This window comes from Dermacentor albipictus, chromosome 7 (assembly GCF_038994185.2).
Source record: "Dermacentor albipictus isolate Rhodes 1998 colony chromosome 7, USDA_Dalb.pri_finalv2, whole genome shotgun sequence".
NCBI lineage: Eukaryota > Metazoa > Arthropoda > Arachnida > Ixodida > Ixodidae > Dermacentor > Dermacentor albipictus.
The window spans coordinates 60,134,588-60,158,100 of NC_091827.1; the positions used below are offsets into that span (position 1 = coordinate 60,134,588).

A 23,513-nucleotide genomic window follows, 5' to 3' on the forward strand; every position below is an offset into this window, starting at 1 on the left:
ATGTAGACGTGCTCGGCAAGGTACGCTGCAGTGACCATAGGATGGTAAGAACTCGAATTAGCCTAGACTTGAGGAGGGAATGGAAGAAATTGGTACACAGGAAGCCAATCATTGAGTCAGCTGTAAGAGGGAAACTAGAGGAATTCCGGATCAAGCTACAGAGCAGGTATTCGGCTTTAACTCAGGAAGAGGACCTTAGTGTTGAAGCAATGAACGACAATCTCATGGGCATCTCTAAGGAGTGCGCAATAGAAGTCGGTGGTAACGCCGTTAGACAGGAAACCAGTAAGCTATCGCAGGAGACAAAAGATCTGATCAAGAAACGCCAGTGTATGAAAGCCTCTAACCCTACAGCTAGAATAGAACTGGCAGAACTTTCTAAGTTAATCAACAAGCGTAAGACAGCGGACATCAGGAACTATTATATGTATAGAATTGAACAGGCTCTCAGGAACGGAGGAAGCCTAAAAACAGTGAAGAAGAAACTAGGAATAGGCAGGAATCAGATGTGTGCGTTGAGAGACAAAGCCGGCAATATAGTTACTAACATGGATGAGATAGTTCAAGTGGCTGAGGAGTTCTACAGAGATTTATATAGTACCAGTAGCAGCCACGACGATCGTGGAAGAGTGAATAGCCTAGAGGAATTCGAAATCCCGCAGGTAACGCCAGAAGAAGTAAAGAAAGCCTTAGGAGCTATGCAAAGGGGGAAGGCAGCTGGGGAGGATCAGGTAACAGCAGATTTGTTGAAGGATGGTGGTCAGATTGTTCTAGAGAAACTGGCCACCCTGTATACGCAATGCCTCATAACCTCGAGCGTACCGGAATCTTGGAAGAACGCTAACATAATCCTAATCCATAAGAAAGGGGACGCCAAAGACTTGAAAAATTATAGACCGATCAGCTTACTGTCCGTTGCTTACAAAGTATTTACTAAGGTAATCGCAAATAGAATCAGGAACACCTTAGGCTTCTGTCAACCAAAGGACCAGGCAGGATTCCGTAAAGGCTACTCAACAATAGACCATATTCACACTATCAATCAGGTGATAGAAAAATGTGCAGAATATAACCAACCCTTATATATAGCTTTCATTGATTACGAGAAAGCGTTTGATTCAGTCGAAACCTCAGCAGTCATGGAGGCATTACGGAATCAGGGTGTAGATGAGCCATATGTAAAAATACTGGAAGACATCTATAGTGGCTCGACAGCCACCGTAGTCCTCCACAAAGAAAGCAACAAAATCCCAATAAAGAAAGGCGTTAGACAGGGAGATACGATCTCTCGAATGCTATTCACCGCATGTTTACAGGAGGTATTTAGAGACCTGGATTGGGAAGAATGGGGGATAAAAGTTGATCGAGAATACCTTAGCAACTTGCGATTCGCTGATGATGTTGCCTTGCTTAGTAACTGAGGGGACCAATTGCAATGCATGCTCACTGACCTGGAGAGGCACAGCAGAAGGGTGGGTCTGAAAATTAATCTGCAGAAAACTAAAGTAATGTTTGACAGTCTCGGAAGAGAACAGCAGTTTACGATAGGTAGCGAGGCACTGGAAGTGGTAAGGGAATACATCTACTTAGGGCAGGTAGTGACCACGGACCCGGATCATGAGACTGAAATAACCAGATGAATAAGAACGGGCTGGGGTGCGTTTGGCAGGCATTCTCAAATCATGAACAGCAGTTTGCCACTATCCCTCAGAAGGAAAGTGTATAACAGCTGTGTGTTACCAGTATTGCCATATGGGGCAGAAACCTGGAGGCTTACGAAAAGGGTTCTGCTGAAATTGAGGACGACGCAACGAGCTATGGAAAGAAGAATGATCGGTATAACGTTAAGGGATAAGAAAAGAGCAGAGTGGGTGAGGCAACAAACGCGGGTAAATGACATCTTAGTTGAAATCAAGAAAAAGAAATGGGCGTGGGCCGGACATGTAATGAGGAGGGAAGATAACCGATGGTCATTAAGGGTTACGGACTGGATTCCAAGGGAAGGGAAGCGTAGCAGGGGGCGGCAGAAAGTTAGGTGGGCGGATGACATTAAGACGTTTGCAGGGACAACATGGCCACAATTAGTACATGACCGGGGTAGTTGGAGAAGTGTGGGAGAGGCCTTTGCCCTGCAGTGGGCGTAACTAGGCTGATGATGATGATGATGACATATAGCATAGTGATTCACACTAAGATCACATGACTTTGGCACTGACTATCTTCGTTTCCGAAGTTGAAACGTTTTGCGTGCAGTAACTTTCCTAAATATTGCAGTTGCCAGTATTAATACATAGTTGAACGGATAAAAATAATATCGTAGACTATTACGATACTCTCTAATGAGAAATTTCAGCGCAGATGTAGTGTCAACAGAGTATTCGTGTCAATACTGTGTATTATGATTATATGGGCATACGGCTTACATTAGATAGTGAACGCTCTGAGTAGCGTCGCCGGCGCGGACAATCTGTTTGCGCGGCGTAATGCAAACCGAGCGAAGTGTGGCGCGACTGCCTCGCTAACCGGGAGATCGCGAGAGGCAGCGCGTGGGTGACGCGTAGGCGTGATTCACAGCAGCCGCCGCAGTCGGACCTCCCCTCATGCAGCGCTTTATTTCCATATATGGTACCGGCGGACGCCACCGCCGCATGCCTTATCGATGGCGTCATCGGTGAACAGACGAGGGCGCGCGACTCTGGAGCCATCTATAGCGGTTGTCGCTGCAAAGCCCGTCTTGCGCGGAACTACGCTTTTCTTCTCACGCTTTCGCCACACCCTCCTCCTCCTCCGCTTTCTTCCTCGCACTCTCTCCTCTATCGCCGTCTTTCATCCCCACTGCGCTCCGCGTTCGCTCTTTCATCCTTCGCTGTACTCGTTCGCTAGGTTACCACGACGACGCTGAAGGACGCCGACGCTCAACGCAGGAACGGACGCCTTAGAACTGAGCTCTAAAGGTGTTCGTATGAGTTGGTACGCTGATGCATTTTGCTAAGTGCTCACATGGGCCACAATATTTTCTCGCCTACGGTAAGAAACATCATGCACGTTCTTGCACGCCGGTGTCGCGAGACCTTAAGCATGCACATATCGGGCGCATTGCTTATATCACAAATGCCATTCAAATGCATTGTTCCTATAGAACTACCATTAAATGGGACGCAGTGTGGGATGCAGTCGTGGGACAGAGTTTACTGGAAACAAATTAAGAAAAGGTATGTGTAGGAGGAGACACCTCAGCACGATTCCAACATTTCCCACTTGAAAACACGCCTCGTAAGCACACCAAAGGGTTAAGGTTTGTGCACTGGCAAATGAGTTTGTACATCACGACAGTTCGAGGCCGTGTGGTTCGTTTTCACCCAATATGAGGAGCAGTGCAGACGTTGGAACAAGAGAACCCGCAGTCAGACCGTTTTTTTTTTTTTGCGAAGGACTAGGCTGTCATTGCAAGCACTGCAACGCCACGCGAGTAAGAGAAAAAAATTGTTTTTGCGCACAGCAAGATTACTCGCGTGATGCACAATAAATCTGAAGCACTTTTCACAGGGAATGTCAGTAAATATGCAGTTTATGTAAGACGTAAGTATGGTGTCGACCCATTTTAATGACACCCATGGTGACTGGCTGCTGGATATCTATTTATTCAAGAAAACAGCTTGGATTTGAGGCTAAACCCAGTACATCGCGTTCACCGTAAAGAAATAAGCCTCTCGCAGTTTTCGTTCTTTTTTTTGAAACCAAGCTTGCTTTTTTTAGCCATCCTCTCTGGGCTTCAGCTTGGTTCGCTGGCTCGGTTTCTCGCCGGATAGGCTCAGTGGTGAACTCGGTTAAAGTATGACGTGTACAATAACGTAGTTGAAACAGTGCCCTGAGCACAGCAACCTGATGCGACAGAAAGTTGTATTGCATAGCATAAACTGGCTTCCGAAGAGAGTGGGTAGCAGAAGTCATTACATATTTAGAATATACATCGTAACATATAGCTGACTGGCTCCTTCACATACAGAAAGGCCTCGCACTGACTTGTCTAATACAGCTGTCGCACTTTCGCTTTCAGTGACCGTTGAGATAAACGGCCGTTGAAACGCTCGTCTCATCCGTTTTCTCATGCGAGGTCGCGAAAGGATGGTAATGAGGCTCACCGATTGTAATCTTTCATTTCAATGGGGATCGAAAGCGAGAGTTTGACTGCAAACACGGGCCGTGCGATGCACTTCTGACAACTTTATTTGTTCGCTGACTGATGTGGCTACCTTGCGTGGACAGCGCTCCACAGGACGCCATTCTCGTTTGCTTTTTCCTATCACAAATCACAAATAAAGAGTTACTTTCTAGTGATTCTAGTAGTTTATCTGCTACGCTTAGCAACCGATCCCAGCTATATCTAGGCAAGTGAGGCGTCGGGCAAAAATGAACGCACAAAAAGACAAAAGTCATGAATGCAAAATGGTGCCGTTTTCGTCGTGTGTACTACACTCGTGTTTCACCAATTTCAGGCCGCAGAGCAACAACTGGCCCATGGTGTGCGGTTTTTTGATGCTTATCGGTTTCTTCCTGATCCTCATTATGGTCGTACTTCTGTCCTTAGGAGGTAAGATCTCACATGCCACATGTACTTAGTATGTAGAGGAACACGCTTAGGACGGTGTCTATATCGCTGCAGTATAGTGTTTTCTTTTCTGGCATGTTTACACATGACGAAATAAAAGGAAGGGGGAGGGAAATCAGGATGGTTGGTGTCGTTCCTCCAACGTGCACTGAGACCCCCATCCCTTTTCTTTTCAGCGTCGCTAAAAGGAGTTGACGTCCTTAAAAGCCACAGTTGGCAATAAAGGATACCGTAATGGCAAAACTCTGCCACTTGAGTTTGACTAGCATTCTTTATCAAAGCTGGGCGTGACTTTCGTATCGCGAGAAATGATAAAAAGAAACGAATTCTTGAAAATCGCATATTAAGTTTCCGTTACTGTATTTCTATCTGAATGCGAAATGACTTCACTATAGATCACGCAGAGGTACTCTAAAGATTTGTTGCATCAGCTAAGGAGGTGAAATATTTTACGCAAATTCTGTGATATTGCGGAACAATATGAATAAAATGTGCTCAAGCTGTTCATCTGAAACTTGTATCGAAGCATCAGGGAGAAATTCTGGGCACGTGTGCCAATTTTCATCAACATGCGTAATGAAATAAGACAGTTCGTTTTCAAAGCCACATTCTCCATTTATTGTGCGCTGTAATCTCAACAAACAAGTGTATGCGGTTACAGCGCCGAAAGACTGCGCAAGTTTGTAGGGATTTATGGTACGGAAATGGAAGCGTGGAAAACGCGAACAGAATTAGGAAGGGGCTACTACAAAAACGCCACTGGCGTTTGGGGTTTTGCTCAAATATTTGCGTATGTGTTTGCGCTCGTGAATTTCAGAGACGCGAAGCTGCATCCGTGTTTTTTAACGCCCGTCTTTCCGCGCCAATTTCACCGGTGTACCATTCGGCGAAATGCAGCCGCTGCTGGCAATGACCGAACCCGAGTCCTTGTGGTTATAGAAGCAATGCCATATTCATCGAGCATACCACTGCTGCAACTTCACTTTCCGCACGGCGTCGTGCTGCAAGTGCGAGATAGCGGCCCCATTCCGTTCCTAACCACGACGACCAGGTTTTATATGCAGGCGATATGCGCAACTGGTCACCCAGTTAAATTTAGTTTCAGGCTGAAAAACCGCACGCGAAAGGTAGCAACCTGGCAACCAAGTTAAACGTAGCACTCTCCTGCGGATTAAGATGCACTTGGAGGCCAGCGAAAAGTTGTGGGGGGTCGTCGCGTCCTTGGTACGACAATCCAGGTGGCCTTCCGTGTGGTTTCGCTGGAAGTGCAGCGCAGTGTTTGCGTTGGTACCCAATGTTGTTGTTTTTTTGCCACACAACCCCAAACACTATATTGCTCAGAGCACTAGCGCTGTGTTCCGGCTTGTTCCGGCTTCTTTACTCTAGGCGCCATCGTTCCGGATAGTTTTGTCTCTCTGCATGCGCTTTCCACCAAACAAACTCGGCAAGGTTCACGGCTCTAAGGCGGCGCCTTCAGTTGGTTATCTAGCCGGTGATGCAGGGGAGTCCTTTGATATCTACTGTGCAGTCAAGCTGAAAAACTGGAGCAACGCCAAACAATGAAAGACAAGACGCGAGAGCATCGGTGGCGCACACACTTCGTAGTGCGTGGTCTAAAACAAGACACGCAGTGTGGTTCAAACGAACGGCGATTCCGGCAACTGTGCTTACGAACCATACCGCACCAAGCTCCGGGGTATAAGGCACGTCTGCTTGGGAGGCTTTGTCTGAAAGAGGTGTCTGAGGATGACAGCCGTGTGCGCTGTTCATCGCTGTAACTAGCTTCACCTTTTTAGATTCGGGATAGACCTCTGCAATGCCACACTGAGCTTCCTGTTGAAGCAGATATCGGTGAATGCTTTTGGTGCCACGACCAAAATCATTGTGCTTGCCTCCCCATAATCCTCTGTGCTGCTGATCGTGTTTATGTTTTCATGGCAAAGCTCGTGAGGATAAACAGTAGCTCACGCGAATTTAGTATTGTCTCTTAAGTTGCGTGACCTGGTAATCTTGTGTGTCTTGAAGTTCTTAAGAAAGAACAGGAAGATGTGAGCTGGCTGTGCTTTCAAGATAACATTCGCGAAGCCTGAAGCCGCGAATGATGAGGCATTTTTCGGGGACTTTTCAGGTTTCTCGCCTAAATCCGTCATGCTTCATCGTAACCAAACCAGCCTCCGTAAGGGAGCACTTTGAAGGTTCGGTTTGGCGTCATTATTATGAGCCGAGAAGGCTCTTCCGCTGGTCTTGCAGGAAGCGTTCTTGAGGCGCTCACATTTGCGGACCCAACGCTGTGTCAAGTACACCTAAGTTAGGACATCTGAAGAGTAAAAGAAAGCACAGAGTAAATCTTTCACACCAGCGAATTAAGAACAGGAGGGACCATGTTCCTAATCGTAACATTTTAGCTTTTGTCAGTTGCGAGTAAATTTGTGTCTAAGCTGCGAATGAATAAGCGCATTACTAATGTTTCATTTCCAAGCGTTTTTCCGTACGTAGGACATCCCAGTAAAGAAACACCATGTGCGCCGAACCACAGTTTTATATTCATGTGTTCCCGTTGTAGCGACAATGAAGAGTCAAGCACAAATCAGTTTTCATAGCTATATGATTATATGATCGCATACGTCCATAGCCACATACGGATGTAGGTAGGACATATCGGGCACACGGGTTGTTCGCAATAGGAATGGGTGGTACGTATTCCTTGATAAAACGTTGTTGTTGCATGCGTATTACCGGTGCGCCTCGACTCAAATTTCTTGGATGCCACAGAGTACGGAGCTCTCATGCAAGCGCTTGAATGTACGCTTCCCACCACATAGTGCCACTCCTCGCGCCAAAAGGACACGACGCTTCGAATTGTTTACGAAGAGTAGTAGGTATATAGAACAGCACGCTTCCAATCCAGTGCATTCGAGTAGACGCCGAGAGCTTCTAGTTGCGAGGCGTTCCCTCAGGAAGGGCCGTCGAGAGTCACAAAGCCGATTAAACACATTACTTGAAGGGTGGCGCTGCCCCGAACTATGCTGTGTCAGAATGGAGTGCCAAGTGAACAACCATTCAACAGTTAAAGTGGTTATACCACGAATCCTACGCCTTTCTTTTCTTCTACAATTTTTCTTTTCAAGCTGAGAAAAATGAAACACGAAAGTCTCACTTTTGAGACGTTTATCTCACGAATTCCTTCTCGATGGTGCGGAAATAAACAGTTCTAATCGCCGTCTGTTCTCGCGACTGGTACGGATTTCAGAGGCTGCAATGAAAAGCTGCTTGTGTTAGTCATTGGAAATCTGGAGCGTGAGTTATACAAACTTGTTCATTTCGCATTTGTCAGGCAGTGAAATGGAGGATGAAGGTGCGGAAGGACGATCTGGAAAAGGTGAAGGTGGCGGAACCAACGTGTTGGTGAGTTTTGCTTTGATATAGCCTCAAAGTAAAGTCTCTTCAAACATCAACTGCCCATAACCTTTAAGAAGAGCTGGCAGTTTTGCTCAAATGGCCGAGCGTTGAAAGTGATAGGAAGGCATATCTTGGAGAAGCCAGATGTCCAGCTGGCTGAGACAGACGGAAGCCTATCGAAATAAAGCTGAGGCAAAAAAACAGTTTGTTGGCTGGATAATTTAGCTTCGATTCACTGGAACCTGCGAAAGGGAGTTTTCAGGTCTTCATAAACCTTTGAAGTCTACTTCTAGACCAGCGTATCTTAAAACTACTTCAAAGTGATAAGAATGCTTCAAATGCTGATAAGCCAGGCAAATGGCTAGCTTAAATTCTTGAGAAGGCTATACCTACACCAACCTTCTGAAAATTTGTTAAAACGCCCGTTCTAGATAATCTCAAAAATATAATTATGCCGGGTATTAGCCGTCAAGTACGAAGTTTAATGAATTAAATGGCTTGACTGAGAACCGTCTGGCCGGGTGAAGTTACAGTATAGCAAATATAAATCTTGCAACCGACCAACAAACCACGAAATTGACGTTTCTTGCAGGTATGGGAAGCCCGTTTACAAAACGCAAGAACGAAATGGTCATCACTGAAACAGTTTACGTAATCCCTAACATTGGAAGAATTGACTTCGCCTAGATGGTGGGAAGATTGCAGTCCATTCTGTTAAGGGTGTTATCAGTAGTTCGAATGATGAGTGATACACTACACCTGGTGCAGTGTGTAATATATCATGTGCTGATTGCGAATTTCTGTATGTAGGTGAGACTGGGAATTCAAAGAAATGCTCGAAGCGGCACGAGAATGACGTCAAGAAGGGAAACACGTCGACAAACGGCTTAGCTGAGGACGTCAAGCACCTGGACGCAAAAAAATGTGCGCCCATTTCATGTCCAACATGCTTGCGCCGTTAGGACGGCGCGTTAATGACAGACCGAAATGTGTCATCACGACTTCATCTAGACTCGCTCTTTGTGCAGACTACTGACAACACCCTTACAAGAGCCCGTGACTTCATATTGGTACCTACACGCCTAGTAGCTGGGCACTTGTGGCTACGAGATGAGCGAAATCAGAGTGTGGAGAGCACCCACGGTAGCTGCTGAAATATCAGCCTCATGCCTTTATAGTATAGTGAATTCTGGTAATAGTAACCTTATAATCTTATAGTGATTGCGTGAATAGAACGACCGCATATGACTCATCTGTAGCACCCAATTTAATCGGTCTTCTTATGTGGCGGGACGCCTAATAATCACGCTGCTTAAGCGCACCACAGCCACGCGTCCTCCCCCATTTTCTCCTCCCACCACTTTCTAGACACCGAGAAAAAACTACCTGCATATTAGAAAACAATCATCCCCATCCAACGGACACTTCAGTATCTACGTGAAGCAAAGCTTTCGGGAAGCGGCCAATGAAGCGCACTAAATTTAACCACTTCACTTCCGCGTCATTGGTCTAAAGGGGACTGCACAAGTGTTATCACAAGTGTTATCACGCGCAAGTGGTATCACACATCCGCGCTGCGCAATGTGACAGACGCGGCCATTATCTCAATGAGCTATAGTTGGTAATTACCTCATAAACCTGGTGTCGCCTCGTGGTTAGAAGTTGGGGCTGCTGTGCTGGGCGACCGACGTTCGGTCCCACCGTTGGGCACGTAACTCATTCTTTTTTTTTAAGGCGTGATCTAATCTTTAAGACAGCAGCAGCAGCAGCACCCGGCAGTTACGGTCAGGTCATTCAGGCACGGTTCGCAAGTAAAGCTTCGCATAAAAAATAAGAAAGAGAAAAACAAAGGAGAGACTTCCTTGATTTGTGGTGTTCTTTGGTCGAGTTCGTGAGGCGTGTTGGAATCCTTATTTATTAGGTACCTTTAGGGCATGCGTACCGAAGAAAATAAATGTTGCCGTTAACCTCTCCATAGGTTGCTCCTCAGGCGCCGGCACCACAGACGCCACCCGCCGTACCGGGACAAGATACGGGCTCGTCCATTTCAAAGGCGACTCGGAGACCAAGTGAGCCATTCAGACTATATTTTGACGATCGGGAATTCGGTGCTTCGTGATGAGGGAGAGTGTTAGCTTTCGTAGAACTGTTTCAACCTTTACGTCGTAGCTAAAAAAAAGAAAAGAACCGTAGAGCTCCTATTATCTTTCTCATTCCGCCAACTTTTCACGCATTGTGTATATTGTAGTTTGACCAGCCAGTTTGATAGAGATTCGCAATATAGAGTCTTTCAAGTAGCGTCTGCCAAGCCTCAGAAAATGCCAGTGGGCACTACAAGAATGGGATCTAATTAGTATTGTTCACTGCCCCTTGAGACATCCAAGCAACCTTTACTATGCAGTTGGCTCTATAATTAGAAATTATGCAACATGTAAGATATTGGCTGAAGCAGAAAATGTTGAAGTGGACAGTGGTAAAAATGTTCGCTTGGTTGTTTTACATAAAATATTTGGCTTAAATAATGACATGTAAAAGCAATACTTTGGGTTGCTCAAGAAGATGATGAATAATACGAAGTTGGTTATCTTCTCATGACGGATATTCGCGTTTTTTAATACTTGCCACAATATATCTAGCTGAAAACCCTATACTTGGCGTCACAGAGTACGCGGAAGCATTGTAAATCTAAGCGAACGCATCGATTACTTCATTACCAGAACTTAGGCTGACACTTAACAGAAGACACGCATACCTTGTGGCGCTCAAGGCGGATGGGACGCAATCAAAGCGGATGTGACGTCAAGCCCAGAATCGAATGTATAGCGCAGGGAGTTGTTGCAATCACACTTGTTGCTATTAACGTATAGGCGAAGAGGCGTTAAATTTCAACCACGCGAAGCATACGCTATTCTGTCTATAGCAGCGAGGAGCCAGTTCAGTTCTGGTTTGGCCAAGTCTGAGTTTGTTCGTCTCATTCAGGATGCTTTAATGTGGCGCCTTTTCCAGTTTTATACAGAAACCACGTTTCTTTGGGGGGTGGGGGGGGGCGCTACTTTTGTCCTCATTTCTTACGTTCAGAATCTGAAAAAACATTCCGTATTCCAATCAATGTTATAATTCGGCACGCATCAAAAGCCTATAATCGATTCTATTCGATAATTTTGAGGTTCCCGAATGCTTCTTTTTCCTCACGCCAACGCAAGTCTCTCGCATCCTGCAGAACCAACGCCAACAACTTCGACAACGACACCGACGCCGCCCCCTCCTTTGCTGTGCTCGGTGGGGACGCAGACGGCAATTTCTAAGCTCTTCCCACCGGACAAGTCATGTGACATCATCATATACACGCACGTGCGGGTGTTCCAGAAAGCTGTGATCGGGTCCGTCAACGGCATCAGCTACCATGCATTCAGGAACGCCTGCAGCACTTACGTTGACACCTCGTGCGGTTTGTCCTTCGACGTCCGGTGAGTCCCTGACACACGCGAATCTTGGATCATTAGTATCCCACTGAAATAACTATTTGGAACAGTAGCAGAGAAAACCGTCATTATTAATAACGATCGTATACGGACCGCTAACTGCGATGGGTGAAGTATACACGTCATGGGTGCTAAGTTTTACACGTCCCCTATTGTACCATTTATAACACAATCGTTTGTTGAAAGTGATCGTTGAGCAGAGCCACAAAGCCCGTTGACGCCAGAAGGACAAAGTTTAGGCAAATACCTGTGCTAACTTGAATTTCCATTCTTGCTGAACCACCATTGCCGTTAACATTACCGCAAGAGTTCCTTCTACTAATTTTTGACATTACCGCCAGAGTTCCTTCTACTAACTTTTTAAGACAGACAGACAGACAGACAGACAGACAGACAGACAGACAGACAGACAGACAGACAGACAGACAGACAGACAGACAGACAGACAGACAGACAGACAGACAGACAGACAGACAGACAGACAGACAGACAGACAGACAGACAGACAGACAGACAGACAGACAGACAGACAGACAGACAGACAGACAGACAGACAGACAGACAGACAGACAGACAGACAGACAGACAGACAGACAGACAGACAGACAGACAGACAGACAGACAGACAGACAGACAGACAGACAGACAGACAGACAGACAGACAGACAGACAGACAGACAGACAGACAGACAGACAGACAGACAGACAGACAGACAGACAGACAGACAGACAGACAGACAGACAGACAGACAGACAGACAGACAGACAGACAGACAGACAGACAGACAGACAGACAGACAGACAGACAGACAGACAGACAGACAGACAGACAGACAGACAGACAGACAGACAGACAGACAGACAGACAGACAGACAGACAGACAGACAGACAGACAGACAGACAGACAGACAGACAGACAGACAGACAGACAGACAGACAGACAGACAGACAGACAGACAGACAGACAGACAGACAGACAGACAGACAGACAGACAGACAGACAGACAGACAGACAGACAGACAGACAGACAGACAGACAGACAGACAGACAGACAGACAGACAGACAGACAGACAGACAGACAGACAGACAGACAGACAGACAGACAGACAGACAGACAGACAGACAGACAGACAGACAGACAGACAGACAGACAGACAGACAGACAGACAGACAGACAGACAGACAGACAGACAGACAGACAGACAGACAGACAGACAGACAGACAGACAGACAGACAGACAGACAGACAGACAGACAGACAGACAGACAGACAGACAGACAGACAGACAGACAGACAGACAGACAGACAGACAGACAGACAGACAGACAGACAGACAGACAGACAGACAGACAGACAGACAGACAGACAGACAGACAGACAGACAGACAGACAGACAGACAGACAGACAGACAGACAGACAGACAGACAGACAGACAGACAGACAGACAGACAGACAGACAGACAGACAGACAGACAGACAGACAGACAGACAGACAGACAGACAGACAGACAGACAGACAGACAGACAGACAGACAGACAGACAGACAGACAGACAGACAGACAGACAGACAGACAGACAGACAGACAGACAGACAGACAGACAGACAGACAGACAGACAGACAGACAGACAGACAGACAGACAGACAGACAGACAGACAGACAGACAGACAGACAGACAGACAGACAGACAGACAGACAGACAGACAGACAGACAGACAGACAGACAGACAGACAGACAGACAGACAGACAGACAGACAGACAGACAGACAGACAGACAGACAGACAGACAGACAGACAGACAGACAGACAGACAGACAGACAGACAGACAGACAGACAGACAGACAGACAGACAGACAGACAGACAGACAGACAGACAGACAGACAGACAGACAGACAGACAGACAGACAGACAGACAGACAGACAGACAGACAGACAGACAGACAGACAGACAGACAGACAGACAGACAGACAGACAGACAGACAGACAGACAGACAGACAGACAGACAGACAGACAGACAGACAGACAGACAGACAGACAGACAGACAGACAGACAGACAGACAGACAGACAGACAGACAGACAGACAGACAGACAGACAGACAGACAGACAGACAGACAGACAGACAGACTCACTCGCTCGCTCGCTCGCTCGCTCGCTCCATAGAGAGCAACATATCGAGCGAGCGGGTGGGTGGGCGGTGGCGAGCAGCCAGGCGGGAGAGGACAGATAAGATTACCAAGTTGTTATCAGTAGTTGACAGGCGATAACATTAAGTTGTTAGTGGGAAAATGCAGTACCTGGAAAAAGGATAAATAAATACCCGTGCCAACATTAAGGCACCCTACTACAGCGCAGACGGAATTTTTATGGAATATTCTCAAAAACGAAGACATAGATGACGATTTCGGGGATGCTGCTCAGGGAGGTATATCGACACAACCGAGTAAAAATGTAGGGACTGGCCGAAAATATACTGAAGTGATACACATTCAACAAAGGCTGGAACAAGGGTGACCTCTGCCTCCATTGCTATTCACGCTTTATGTCAAGGGCATAGAAATACGATTAGAAAACGGCGACATAGGGTTTGATTTATCCTGCATAAGTTATGGACACTCGGTGCAACAGAACGTGCCCGCACTTATGTTTACGGATGACATAGCGGACAATATAAGATTTGCCGACACTTGCGAATAGCTATGGCAACTCAGCGAGAAATCTACGTCCTAAGTTTAGCACAGAGAAATCGGGAATTGGATGGTGTCAATTCAACAGCGACTCATACCCATAGTTAAGCAATGCAACTACCTCGGCGCATGCATAAACGAACAAAAGACTTCTTACTCAGGCGCCCACCAGGATAATCTGAATATTGATGGGAAGCGGAACGCAGCACTTATGAAACATAGAGCATTTTGAGGCCACAATAAATATAAGGTGGTGAGTGGAAGCTCTAACGTTCGCAAATGCCACTTTGTGTTTAAAATAGTATCACGTCGGGGTTGAAGATTAACCAAAGATTGGTAGACAGGTTGGCTTTCGGAGCAAGCGGTAAAACCACAAATGATGCAGTGCAGATCGAAATGGGTTGGGCCTGTTTTTAAGTCATAGAAGCGCAGAGCAAAGTACGTTTTCAAGAAAGACTCAGCCACATGGATCAAAATAAATGGACGGCTAAAGTGCACAAGCAGTTCGACAGAAAAAGCATGGACAAAGAATGGAGGAAGAGGTCAAGAAAGCTGGCAACCAAGTACAAAAGGATAGACAGTTGGGCGAGTAGGTACGGTAGCATGATCTTGGCTAGTAGCGCGAAGTGAACACGGACACAGAAAGGAACAGACAGGACGAGCGCTACCAAGTACCAAGTACACGCTCAGTGAAAATGTAAGCACACAAGCTGGAGTCATCAAAAAGAAAGTGGTAGAAACAGAGACAGTGAAATGGCTGCAAATAATGGCGAGAAAAGCGAGCAAGGATATTTAGGAGAATACGAAGAAATGAATTGGAATGGAAAATCTGCACGATACCACGTAGTGCTGTGCCTTGCTATTTGAGGCGCGAGCTGGTTGCTTAAGGGCAAACACATACTGGAGCGAATATTAGCAACAAGTGGTGGCATGCGTATGCTGAAACGAACAAAAAGAACATTCACCGACCATTACGATACTGTCTAATGCGAAATTTGCGCGCAGCTCTATATGTGTTTTCATTTCGCGATATATTGGGGCATCGCACAGAGCACCGCACCGGCTGCCAGAGCCGCGAAGCGCGGGACTATAATGTACCGCCCCCCGCAGTTGCCACTTCCCGACAACTGCAGCTTATGTAAACCTAATATTTACCTGGAGACGCTCGCAGCCAACGCTATGCGTTAAGGTTAAGTTTCTGATTGCTTGTTTTGTTTCCCCCACACGGCCGATGCCACCGCTGGTGCGCATGCGCTGACGTGAGCGCCCTCTGGATGGGCTTAAATGTGCCTTACTTCGCCTTCCTCCTCATGCTTCAGCTTCACCCTCCTCCTCCACTTTCCTCCTCCCGTTCTCTTCGCTCTCACCGTCTTTCAAGTGCCGCTGCACTCCGCCTTCACTTTTTCATCATTCTCTTTGCTCGTTCGCTCGGTTACACCAAGGTACAAAGCCGAGGCACGCCGACGTTCAACGCAGGAACGGGCGCCTAAGGACTGCGATCTGAAATCTGGAGACCACTCAAATCCGGAAACAGTGACAACTTACAATAGAACCACTCAAACACGTTATTGTCATCATTGTTCGCATTTTCAATGTCTATAAGTTGCCAAAGTGTCTCTTGTCTACAAAGATGGTGATAGATATAACACGTCCGACTACAGGCCAATATCGATTCTCCCTGTCATTTCGAAAAGTATAGAAAAATTATTATACATTCGAGTGACCTCTCTTTCGACATAGCACAACCTTCTGGCACCATTCAAATTCACTTACTTACACACAAGAAAAGACGTTCTACTGAGAATGTACGTTTGTTGCATTAAACATTTATTCTTGACTTCCTTGAAAGTGGCCATTACGTGGTTGGTGTACTTATTGATTATTCCAAAGCTTTCTATTGCATCAATCGAAGCACAATTATTAACAAACTTTCTGATTATTGCTTTCAGAAAACTTTCGGAATGTTTTAGGTTGCTATCTACGTTACCACATACAACAAATGCGTCTAAAAAGCTTTAAATTTTGGTTTAATAAAATAAGTAAACATCAAATATCGTAGCATAGTATCCGCGGACTTTTGCTCTCTAACGTATATGTAAACCATCTAGTATATATCGGCAGAAATACAAAATATAACGTATAAGCAGGCAACAGTTATCTTTCTCAGATTCTCATCGGCCGGCACTTATAAATCGAGCTGATGACGTACGTGCACGTATATGTAAGTGTAGTTCAATGGCCATAAATATTGCGAAAATAAAATCTGTAATATTTTGCGCCAAAACAAAAGTATGAATGTTGACATAAACTTTACACTGAGCTCTCTGGCATTGAAGTTGTACTTGTCGTTAGGAGTCTTCGAGTTGTACTGCATGAAATCAAGTATCAGAAAGAACACGTTGAGTAGGCTTGCTCTAAATTATCACGGACAGTTGGAGCGCAATCGAGGCGGTGGTTTGTTCTCCCATCACACATAAAGCTTCTAGTCCATAACTCTTTCTTCTTTCCGACATTATCATAATGTCACTGATATGGGGTACGGCCATCATTGCAAGCTTAAGACATTCACCGATGTGACAAGCAAGCACTTCGAATAATCGTAAATGTCCCATATGGCTCCCACACTAAGCAAATCTTTGATTACCTCAGGTTGCTACCCTCTTTTGACTTATAATTCCATTCTCATGAAGTTTGAAGTTTATTATTACACAATACAATACAATTACAAAGAAAATGTAACACAGAAGGAGGTCCCAAAGTAAAAACTGTCAGGGGGACCTCCTGTTACAACATGCACAAAATATGTAATATAGGATTAGCAACGAGGGTAAGAACAGCGTGAAAATACAATGAACATATTAGAAGTAATTACTGAAACATCGGGTAGTTGAAGATTATACAAAAATTAGCAAGAATAATTCCATATTGAAATACACTTGAAGGTACTATCATCACAGTAATTGAATAGAAGTATAGTGATTATGAACAAAAGTGGGCAATCCAACAGTGCAACAAAATTAATTTACAAACGACTGATAATCTATCAACATAAATCGAGAAAAATAATGAAACATGGCTACACAGTAATAAATGTATACACACACGCACACATAGATACACACCTATATATAGACACACATATAAAAGTATGTACACTTGTCGAATAATCAGGTAAGGTATGTTGTTAATAAGAACTGTTTTAGAAGCCGCCGGAAACAGTGTAATGAAGAGCATGATTTAATATTTGATGGCAGTGAATTCCAAAATGAAATTGCGGAAAAGAAGGCTGTCATTTTACCGTAGTTAGTGTTGACTTTAGGAAGCAAGAGATTATTATTTTCAGAAAACCGCGTGTTATTTGTATTGAAAAGTTGCGTCGAGGGAAGTAACTCAGCTGGAATGTCACTGTTTCTACTTCTATATAATATAAGACATAGTTTCAGTTGAAATGTGCATGTTAATGGTAGAATCTCAAGAGTGCGAAAAATGGGCGCTGCTGATGTCATATATGAACTGTGGGTAATTATTCGGACCGCCCGGTTCTGAAGGTGAATGAGGGTTGTCAGATGTGCAGGATATGTGTTGCCCCATGATGAAATGCAGTAAGTAAGGTGACTGTTCATGAAAGCGTAGTAAAGTGATTTTAGTATATATTGCTGAAAACAGTGTCTTGTTCGAATGAGCACGCGGATGCCGAAAGCAGTCTTCTTAGTGACAGAGTTTACGTGAATGTTATACTTAAGTTGGGGGTCTAATGTAACACTAAGGAATGTTACACAATTAGATGGGGTAATGACGTAGTCATCAATGTATAGTTCAGGGGTTCTTGTAGGCGTTTTTTGGGACGAGTGAAATAACATAAACTTTGTTTTAACAGGGTTTACGTTTAGCAAGTTATTTTTACACCAAAACACAAGATTCGTGACATCGGTGTTTAACTTTCTGAGTAGACTGTTAATGTCTTTACCACTACTGAATATCGTTGTATCGTCAGCATAGAGGATGCACTCAGAACTGTTAAGCGATGATGGTAAGTCATTAATGTAAATGAGGAATAGCAGAGGACCCAAAATTTATCCTTGTGGAACGCCCTGGTTCGTTGTTATTGGGGTGGATAAAACGCTTCCATATCTAACAACCTGGGTTCTATTAGTAAGGTAGCTCTGCAAAAGAGCTAAAGCAGGTCCACAAATTCCAAATGATTCAAGTTTAGCGTACAAAATGGAGTGGTTAATAGTTTCAAAAGCTTTAGTTAAATCAACAAATACCGCTCCCGCCCATAGCCCATTGTCGATAAACTGCTTTAGGCTGTCAGTTAGTTTTATCAGTGCTAATACAGTTGATAAGTTAGCACGAAAACCAAACTGCTTAGAAGTTAAAAGGTTAAATTTTGTTAGGTAGTTCGTTAGGTGATTAACAAGGAGCTTCTCAATTACTTTACTAAAAAATGGCAGTATCGTTATAGGGCGATAATTAGAAAAGATATTTCGATCACCTTTTTTAAATACTGGAGTGACTTTTCCTTGTTTGAGACTCGTTGGAAAAACGCCGGTACGAAATGCAGTGTTAATAATATCAGAGAGGACAAAAGATAACTCACGAGCAACAAGTTTGATTTTTGATGGATGAATTGAATCTAGGCCACAGCCTGTTGTCTTGAGCCCTATTATAGTGCGATGAACTTCATTTGGCGATGTTGGTTTTAAGAAAAAGGAGTGAGGCACGCGGGGCAACTTGTGCAAGTTAGGGACACCGGCTGCAGAGCTCTTGAAAAATGATTCATTAAATGAATTTGCGACATCTATAGGATCAGTTGGAGTGCGGTGCCGTCAGTAAACCCTGTCACAGGTGTGTCTTGCTGATTAAGATTTAAAAATTCTTTAATTACATTCCAATTTTTTCTCCAGTCATTCCCATTTTCGAGCACTTTATTTTCATAGTAGGTTCTCTTAGCCTGTTTAAGTAAGACGCTGAGAGTTTGTGAATATAATTTGAATCGAGCCTTAAGGGCGAGGTTAAATGCTTGGAGTTTTAATTTTTTGAAGAGGTTATCTTTTTTTATTTATAGAGCGCAGTAGTCCTCTAGTGATCTACGGATGCCTGGGGGTGGAATACCAACGTAATATGGAGGATACAGACGTACAAGTATTTATAATATCTGTTAGTTTCTCATTTAAAGTGCTGGATGCTTTGTTAACACAAGATTCCTCGGATAATAGGCCCCAGTCAGAGCCGGACACCAAATCCACAAATTTTCCTGAGTCAAAAGAACTTTTAATCACCATTTTATTTTTGTAAGTAGTTTGAGTATTTAATAAGAGAAAAATTGGATAATGGTCTGTCAGATTAAAATGGACCACATCAGCTTTTTGATTAGTCATGATATTACTGAGTACATGGTCAATAAGCGTATTTTGACCGGAAGAAGCACATCGTGTTGGAGAATCTAGCAAAGATTCCAAACCATGTCCAATGAAGCACTTGGTGTACTGGACACAAGAACTATCGTTAAAATTTGTAATGGTAATGTTAATGTCGCCGACAATGATTACATTGTAATTTTTGGTAATGAACGAGTTTAATAAACTATCAAGTTCAGCACAAAAATCATCGTAAGATGACGATGGGGAACGGTAAATTGAACCAATGATAGTTCTTTTGTTGGTTGGTAGAAAGTGATTGTCAAATTCAAGCCAAACTGATTCGCATTTGGCCATGGAAAATGAGATATCTGCACGCCGTTTATAAGATAATGTGTTGGAAATGTGTTGGAGCTGCTACAATGTAAGCGTTAAACATAATGACGTATTTATCTGACAATTTGCAAAGTTTGAACTTTTTCTCACTTTCTTATACTGCAAACACTGCGTTTAACGCATTTTCTACACAGATTTCATTTGTGAGCACACTAACTGGATGTTGCCACTTGCTGCATCCTGCGGCCTGTGTGTTTTAAACAGGGTGCAGGCCACTGTCACGCTTCTTGCGGTTTATCGCTTACAAGTCCTAGCATCATTGTACTTTTCAATATAGATGTTGAAATAAAGTAATGTTGACTGACTTTGACTTGGCTGACCAGACTTGATCTTGAGCGGAAAGCCGGAACAGTCGGGGTGACCAGTTAGGATATGAGTGACGTGGTATCGGAGTGCATCATTGTGGTGGTCACGTGGTTGAATCCGAGAGGCCTGCAAGAACAGCGCCCCCCAAACGCAGGCATCACGTGAGCAAACTGGTCAATGATCGCTCAAGGCTTCAAGGCTACCTATGCAGTGAGCGAGAAAAGTTAAGGGAAGTGAGAAGCTTAATTTATTGTTACAACAACGATTACTAGTGTTATAGGCCTGCTAACAGTAGTTCCAGCCTAGTGGTTTAATTCATTGTTATCTATTTTTTCTGCAGAATTTCATTATGACTTTGTAGCGGTTACGGCCTTTCCTTAGTGCACTAGCTCATAAAAGAAAAAAAAAAGATGAACAACCATTAAAATTGAGAAACAACTTACTGAAAAAAGAGTGCACTGGGTCATGATCAGCACTTTTGCTTCGGCAAAGAAGTCACTACTCCACCTTATTCATTTTTTTTTACTCCGAAATGCCTATACGCGAGTTCAGCTTACTTGCGTCTATTTGGTTGACTCGGTCCCATCACAAAGGACACGCAAACATTCCTTTGACATTGTTTGACGTCTCCAGACAATTAGTGTAGAGAGTATACCGAGAGAGAGAGAGAACACGAAGCCACGCACGGCGCTTGTATTGCTTTTACTGTGGACAAGGGGAGGAGGGGCGGCACATACGTTTTCACACTTTATCGCGCAATACAGCGTGCAAACACATCTGCGGCGCCAACGAGACGACTGCACGGCCTCAATCCCAGCAACTTTATTTATTTATTTATTTATTTATTTATTTATTTATTTATTTATTTATTTATTTATTTATTTATTTATTTATTTATTTCGTAATGAAGAAGAAGAGCACAAGAACAAGGCCAGCCAGATCGTCTCTGCCATGCCTGCTGTGCAACCCGTGGGCCAGCTGGATTGCCAGTGCTTGGCATGAGTGTGAGCCGTTCGGGCAACCAGCTGTTCCTGCTCTGCGTCACCTGCCTCCTCGGTTACGAAGAGACGTTAGCCTCGGAACTGTTCAGTGCACCCATTACAATTGGTGGAAGGTGCGGGGTACTCAAGAACACCCTGGAACTCTGGTCTCGGACTCTGCCTCCCGTCATGGCTGACTCTCACCAGCTGACGTTGCCGCCACCCCAGTTGCCGGCTCTGGCGCTGTCCCGCAACGCCATTCAGCGGTTTTCAGCGGTACGGATGAACAGGATGTCAATGACTGGTTGGCTACGTACGAACGGGTGAGCTTCCACAATCGATGGGATGATACCGCCAAGTTAAATGCCGTCATATTCTACCTTGCGGGAGTGGCTCACCTGTGGTTTAAAAATCACGAATCCGGCTTTCAGTCCTGGTCCGCGTTCAAGGCCGGGTTCGCTGAAGTTTTCGGTCACCCCGCTGTCCACAAGTTGCACACCGAGCAGCGGTTACGAGAGCGAGAGCAACAACCCGGTGAAACATTCACCTGTTACATCGAAGAGGTTCTCGGCCTGTGCAAACATGTGGATGCTTCTATGCCCGAAAATGAGAAATTGAAGCACATTTTGAAGGGCATCGCCGATGACATTTTTCAAATGTTGATCGCCAAGAGTCCGCGCACCATAGCAGAGCTCATAAACTTGTGCGAAAACTACGACGAGTTGAGCAGGCAGCGCAATTTGACCAGGCGCCCCTCAGTGGCTGACGAGGCTCTCTCTTCCATGACCATCCTCCCTGATCACTCCCTCTGCTCACACAAATCCAAGCTTTCGTGCGGAATGAAATTGCACGTCAGCTCTCTGTAATGCCCTTCGCTGAGCTACAGCAGCCGCTCACGCCACAGCCTCCTACAGAGCTGGCCCCTACGCTCCGGCGGGTTATTGAAGAGCAAGTTGTTGAGGCTCTACATATGCAGCATCAGCAGTACCCTGTTGCCACGCACCTTACGCATCCGTCGCCGCACAGCCTCAAGTTGCTGAGGCTCTACCAATGCAGCATCAGCTCTACCCTGGCGGCGCGCCACCTACTTATGCATCCGTCGCCGCGCAGCCTCCTCGTCAACCACTCGTTGCGCTACATCCACGGTCGCTACCACCCGTTCGTCATCCCGTTCATCGACCTGCTCCTGCGTTTGCTAATCCTTGGCACATACAAGACAACAGGCCCATACGTTATGCCTGCGGTATTCCCGGCCATGTTGCACGACTCTGCCGCCGCCGCATGCTGCACTCTGATGGGTTGGTGCAGTCGCCTCCCTACGCCGACGTGCAACCTTTTCAAGACACTTATTTTAGTCGCCAGTCGAACAGGCCACCAGCCGAGCGCCCGGTCCTGACACGTCGTTCACCTTCCCCACGTTGCCGCTCGTCATCACCCATGCGTCGGCGCCCTTCACCCACGCAATAGGAAAACTAAGCGCCGCAGTTCAGGAGGCAAGAACTGCGTGGCCATCGATCTGTACAAGTCCTCCATTGCCGCCTTCGAACGTTGTCGACCTTACTGTGGACGGCCTCCCCACCCACCGTTGCGCTAATTGATACTGGAGCAGCCGTGTCTGTCCTAAAAGAACGCCTCTCACGCGCCTTACGAAAAGTTACGACGCCACTTTCTGGGTTTTCTCTTCGCACAGCAAGCGCCCAGCCAGTGCAGCCTTCAGCAGCATGCACAGCTAGAGTTGTTATTCAAGGCGTTCTCTATATTGTGGAGTTTGTGGTTCTGCAGTCCTGCTCTTACGACGTGATACTTGGGTGGGACTTTCTTTCGCGAAATAACGCCGTCATCAATTGTGCACGTGCTGAAGTCGAATTATCGCCTTTGTGTGACGTACCCCTCGTCGGTGGCACATCTCTTCCCGCTAAGCTAGTCCTTCGGAAAGACATCGCCATACCGCCGTACTCGTCTGCCGTTGTTCCCGTCTTCTGTGGCGCTGTCTCTGAAGGCACTGTCCTCTTCACTCCTTCGGAACTCTTCTTAACCCGCAAAGATGTTCCCCTCCCTTTCGCCACGCTTGACATTTCAGCCAGTCTCAGCGCCATCGTTGTCTGAAATCCGCTTCCTACAGCCCTGACGGCTCTTTGCGGTGAAGCACTTGGCCATGTTCAGCCTCTTGATGACATGTTTATAACCGACGTGCCGGATGCTTCGTATACAGAGCTCACTGACTTCTGTTCACTTTCCACTTCTGCTCTGCCGCCACCTGACTTATTCACACCTTTCATTGCC

The 23,513-nt window shown here is 45.5% G+C and overlaps 1 protein-coding gene across 2 annotated transcripts in view; it reads left to right on the forward strand.

Annotated features, from left to right (window-relative positions):
- The window catches only part of LOC135912638 (uncharacterized), a 76,608-nt gene that overhangs the window by 10,421 nt on the left and 42,674 nt on the right, over positions 1-23,513 (forward strand). Inside the window, exons 2-5 of one of the 2 annotated variants that reach the window (XM_065445127.1) lie at positions 4,497-4,591; positions 7,944-8,014; positions 9,987-10,077; positions 11,229-11,475. In XM_065445127.1, coding sequence (XP_065301199.1) covers positions 4,519-4,591; positions 7,944-8,014; positions 9,987-10,077; positions 11,229-11,475 — 482 coding nt within the window. In that variant the 5' untranslated portion in view covers positions 4,497-4,518. The remainder of the gene's footprint in view (positions 1-4,496; positions 4,592-7,943; positions 8,015-9,986; positions 10,078-11,228; positions 11,476-23,513) is intronic. The other variant, XM_065445125.2, reaches the window with a different exon arrangement.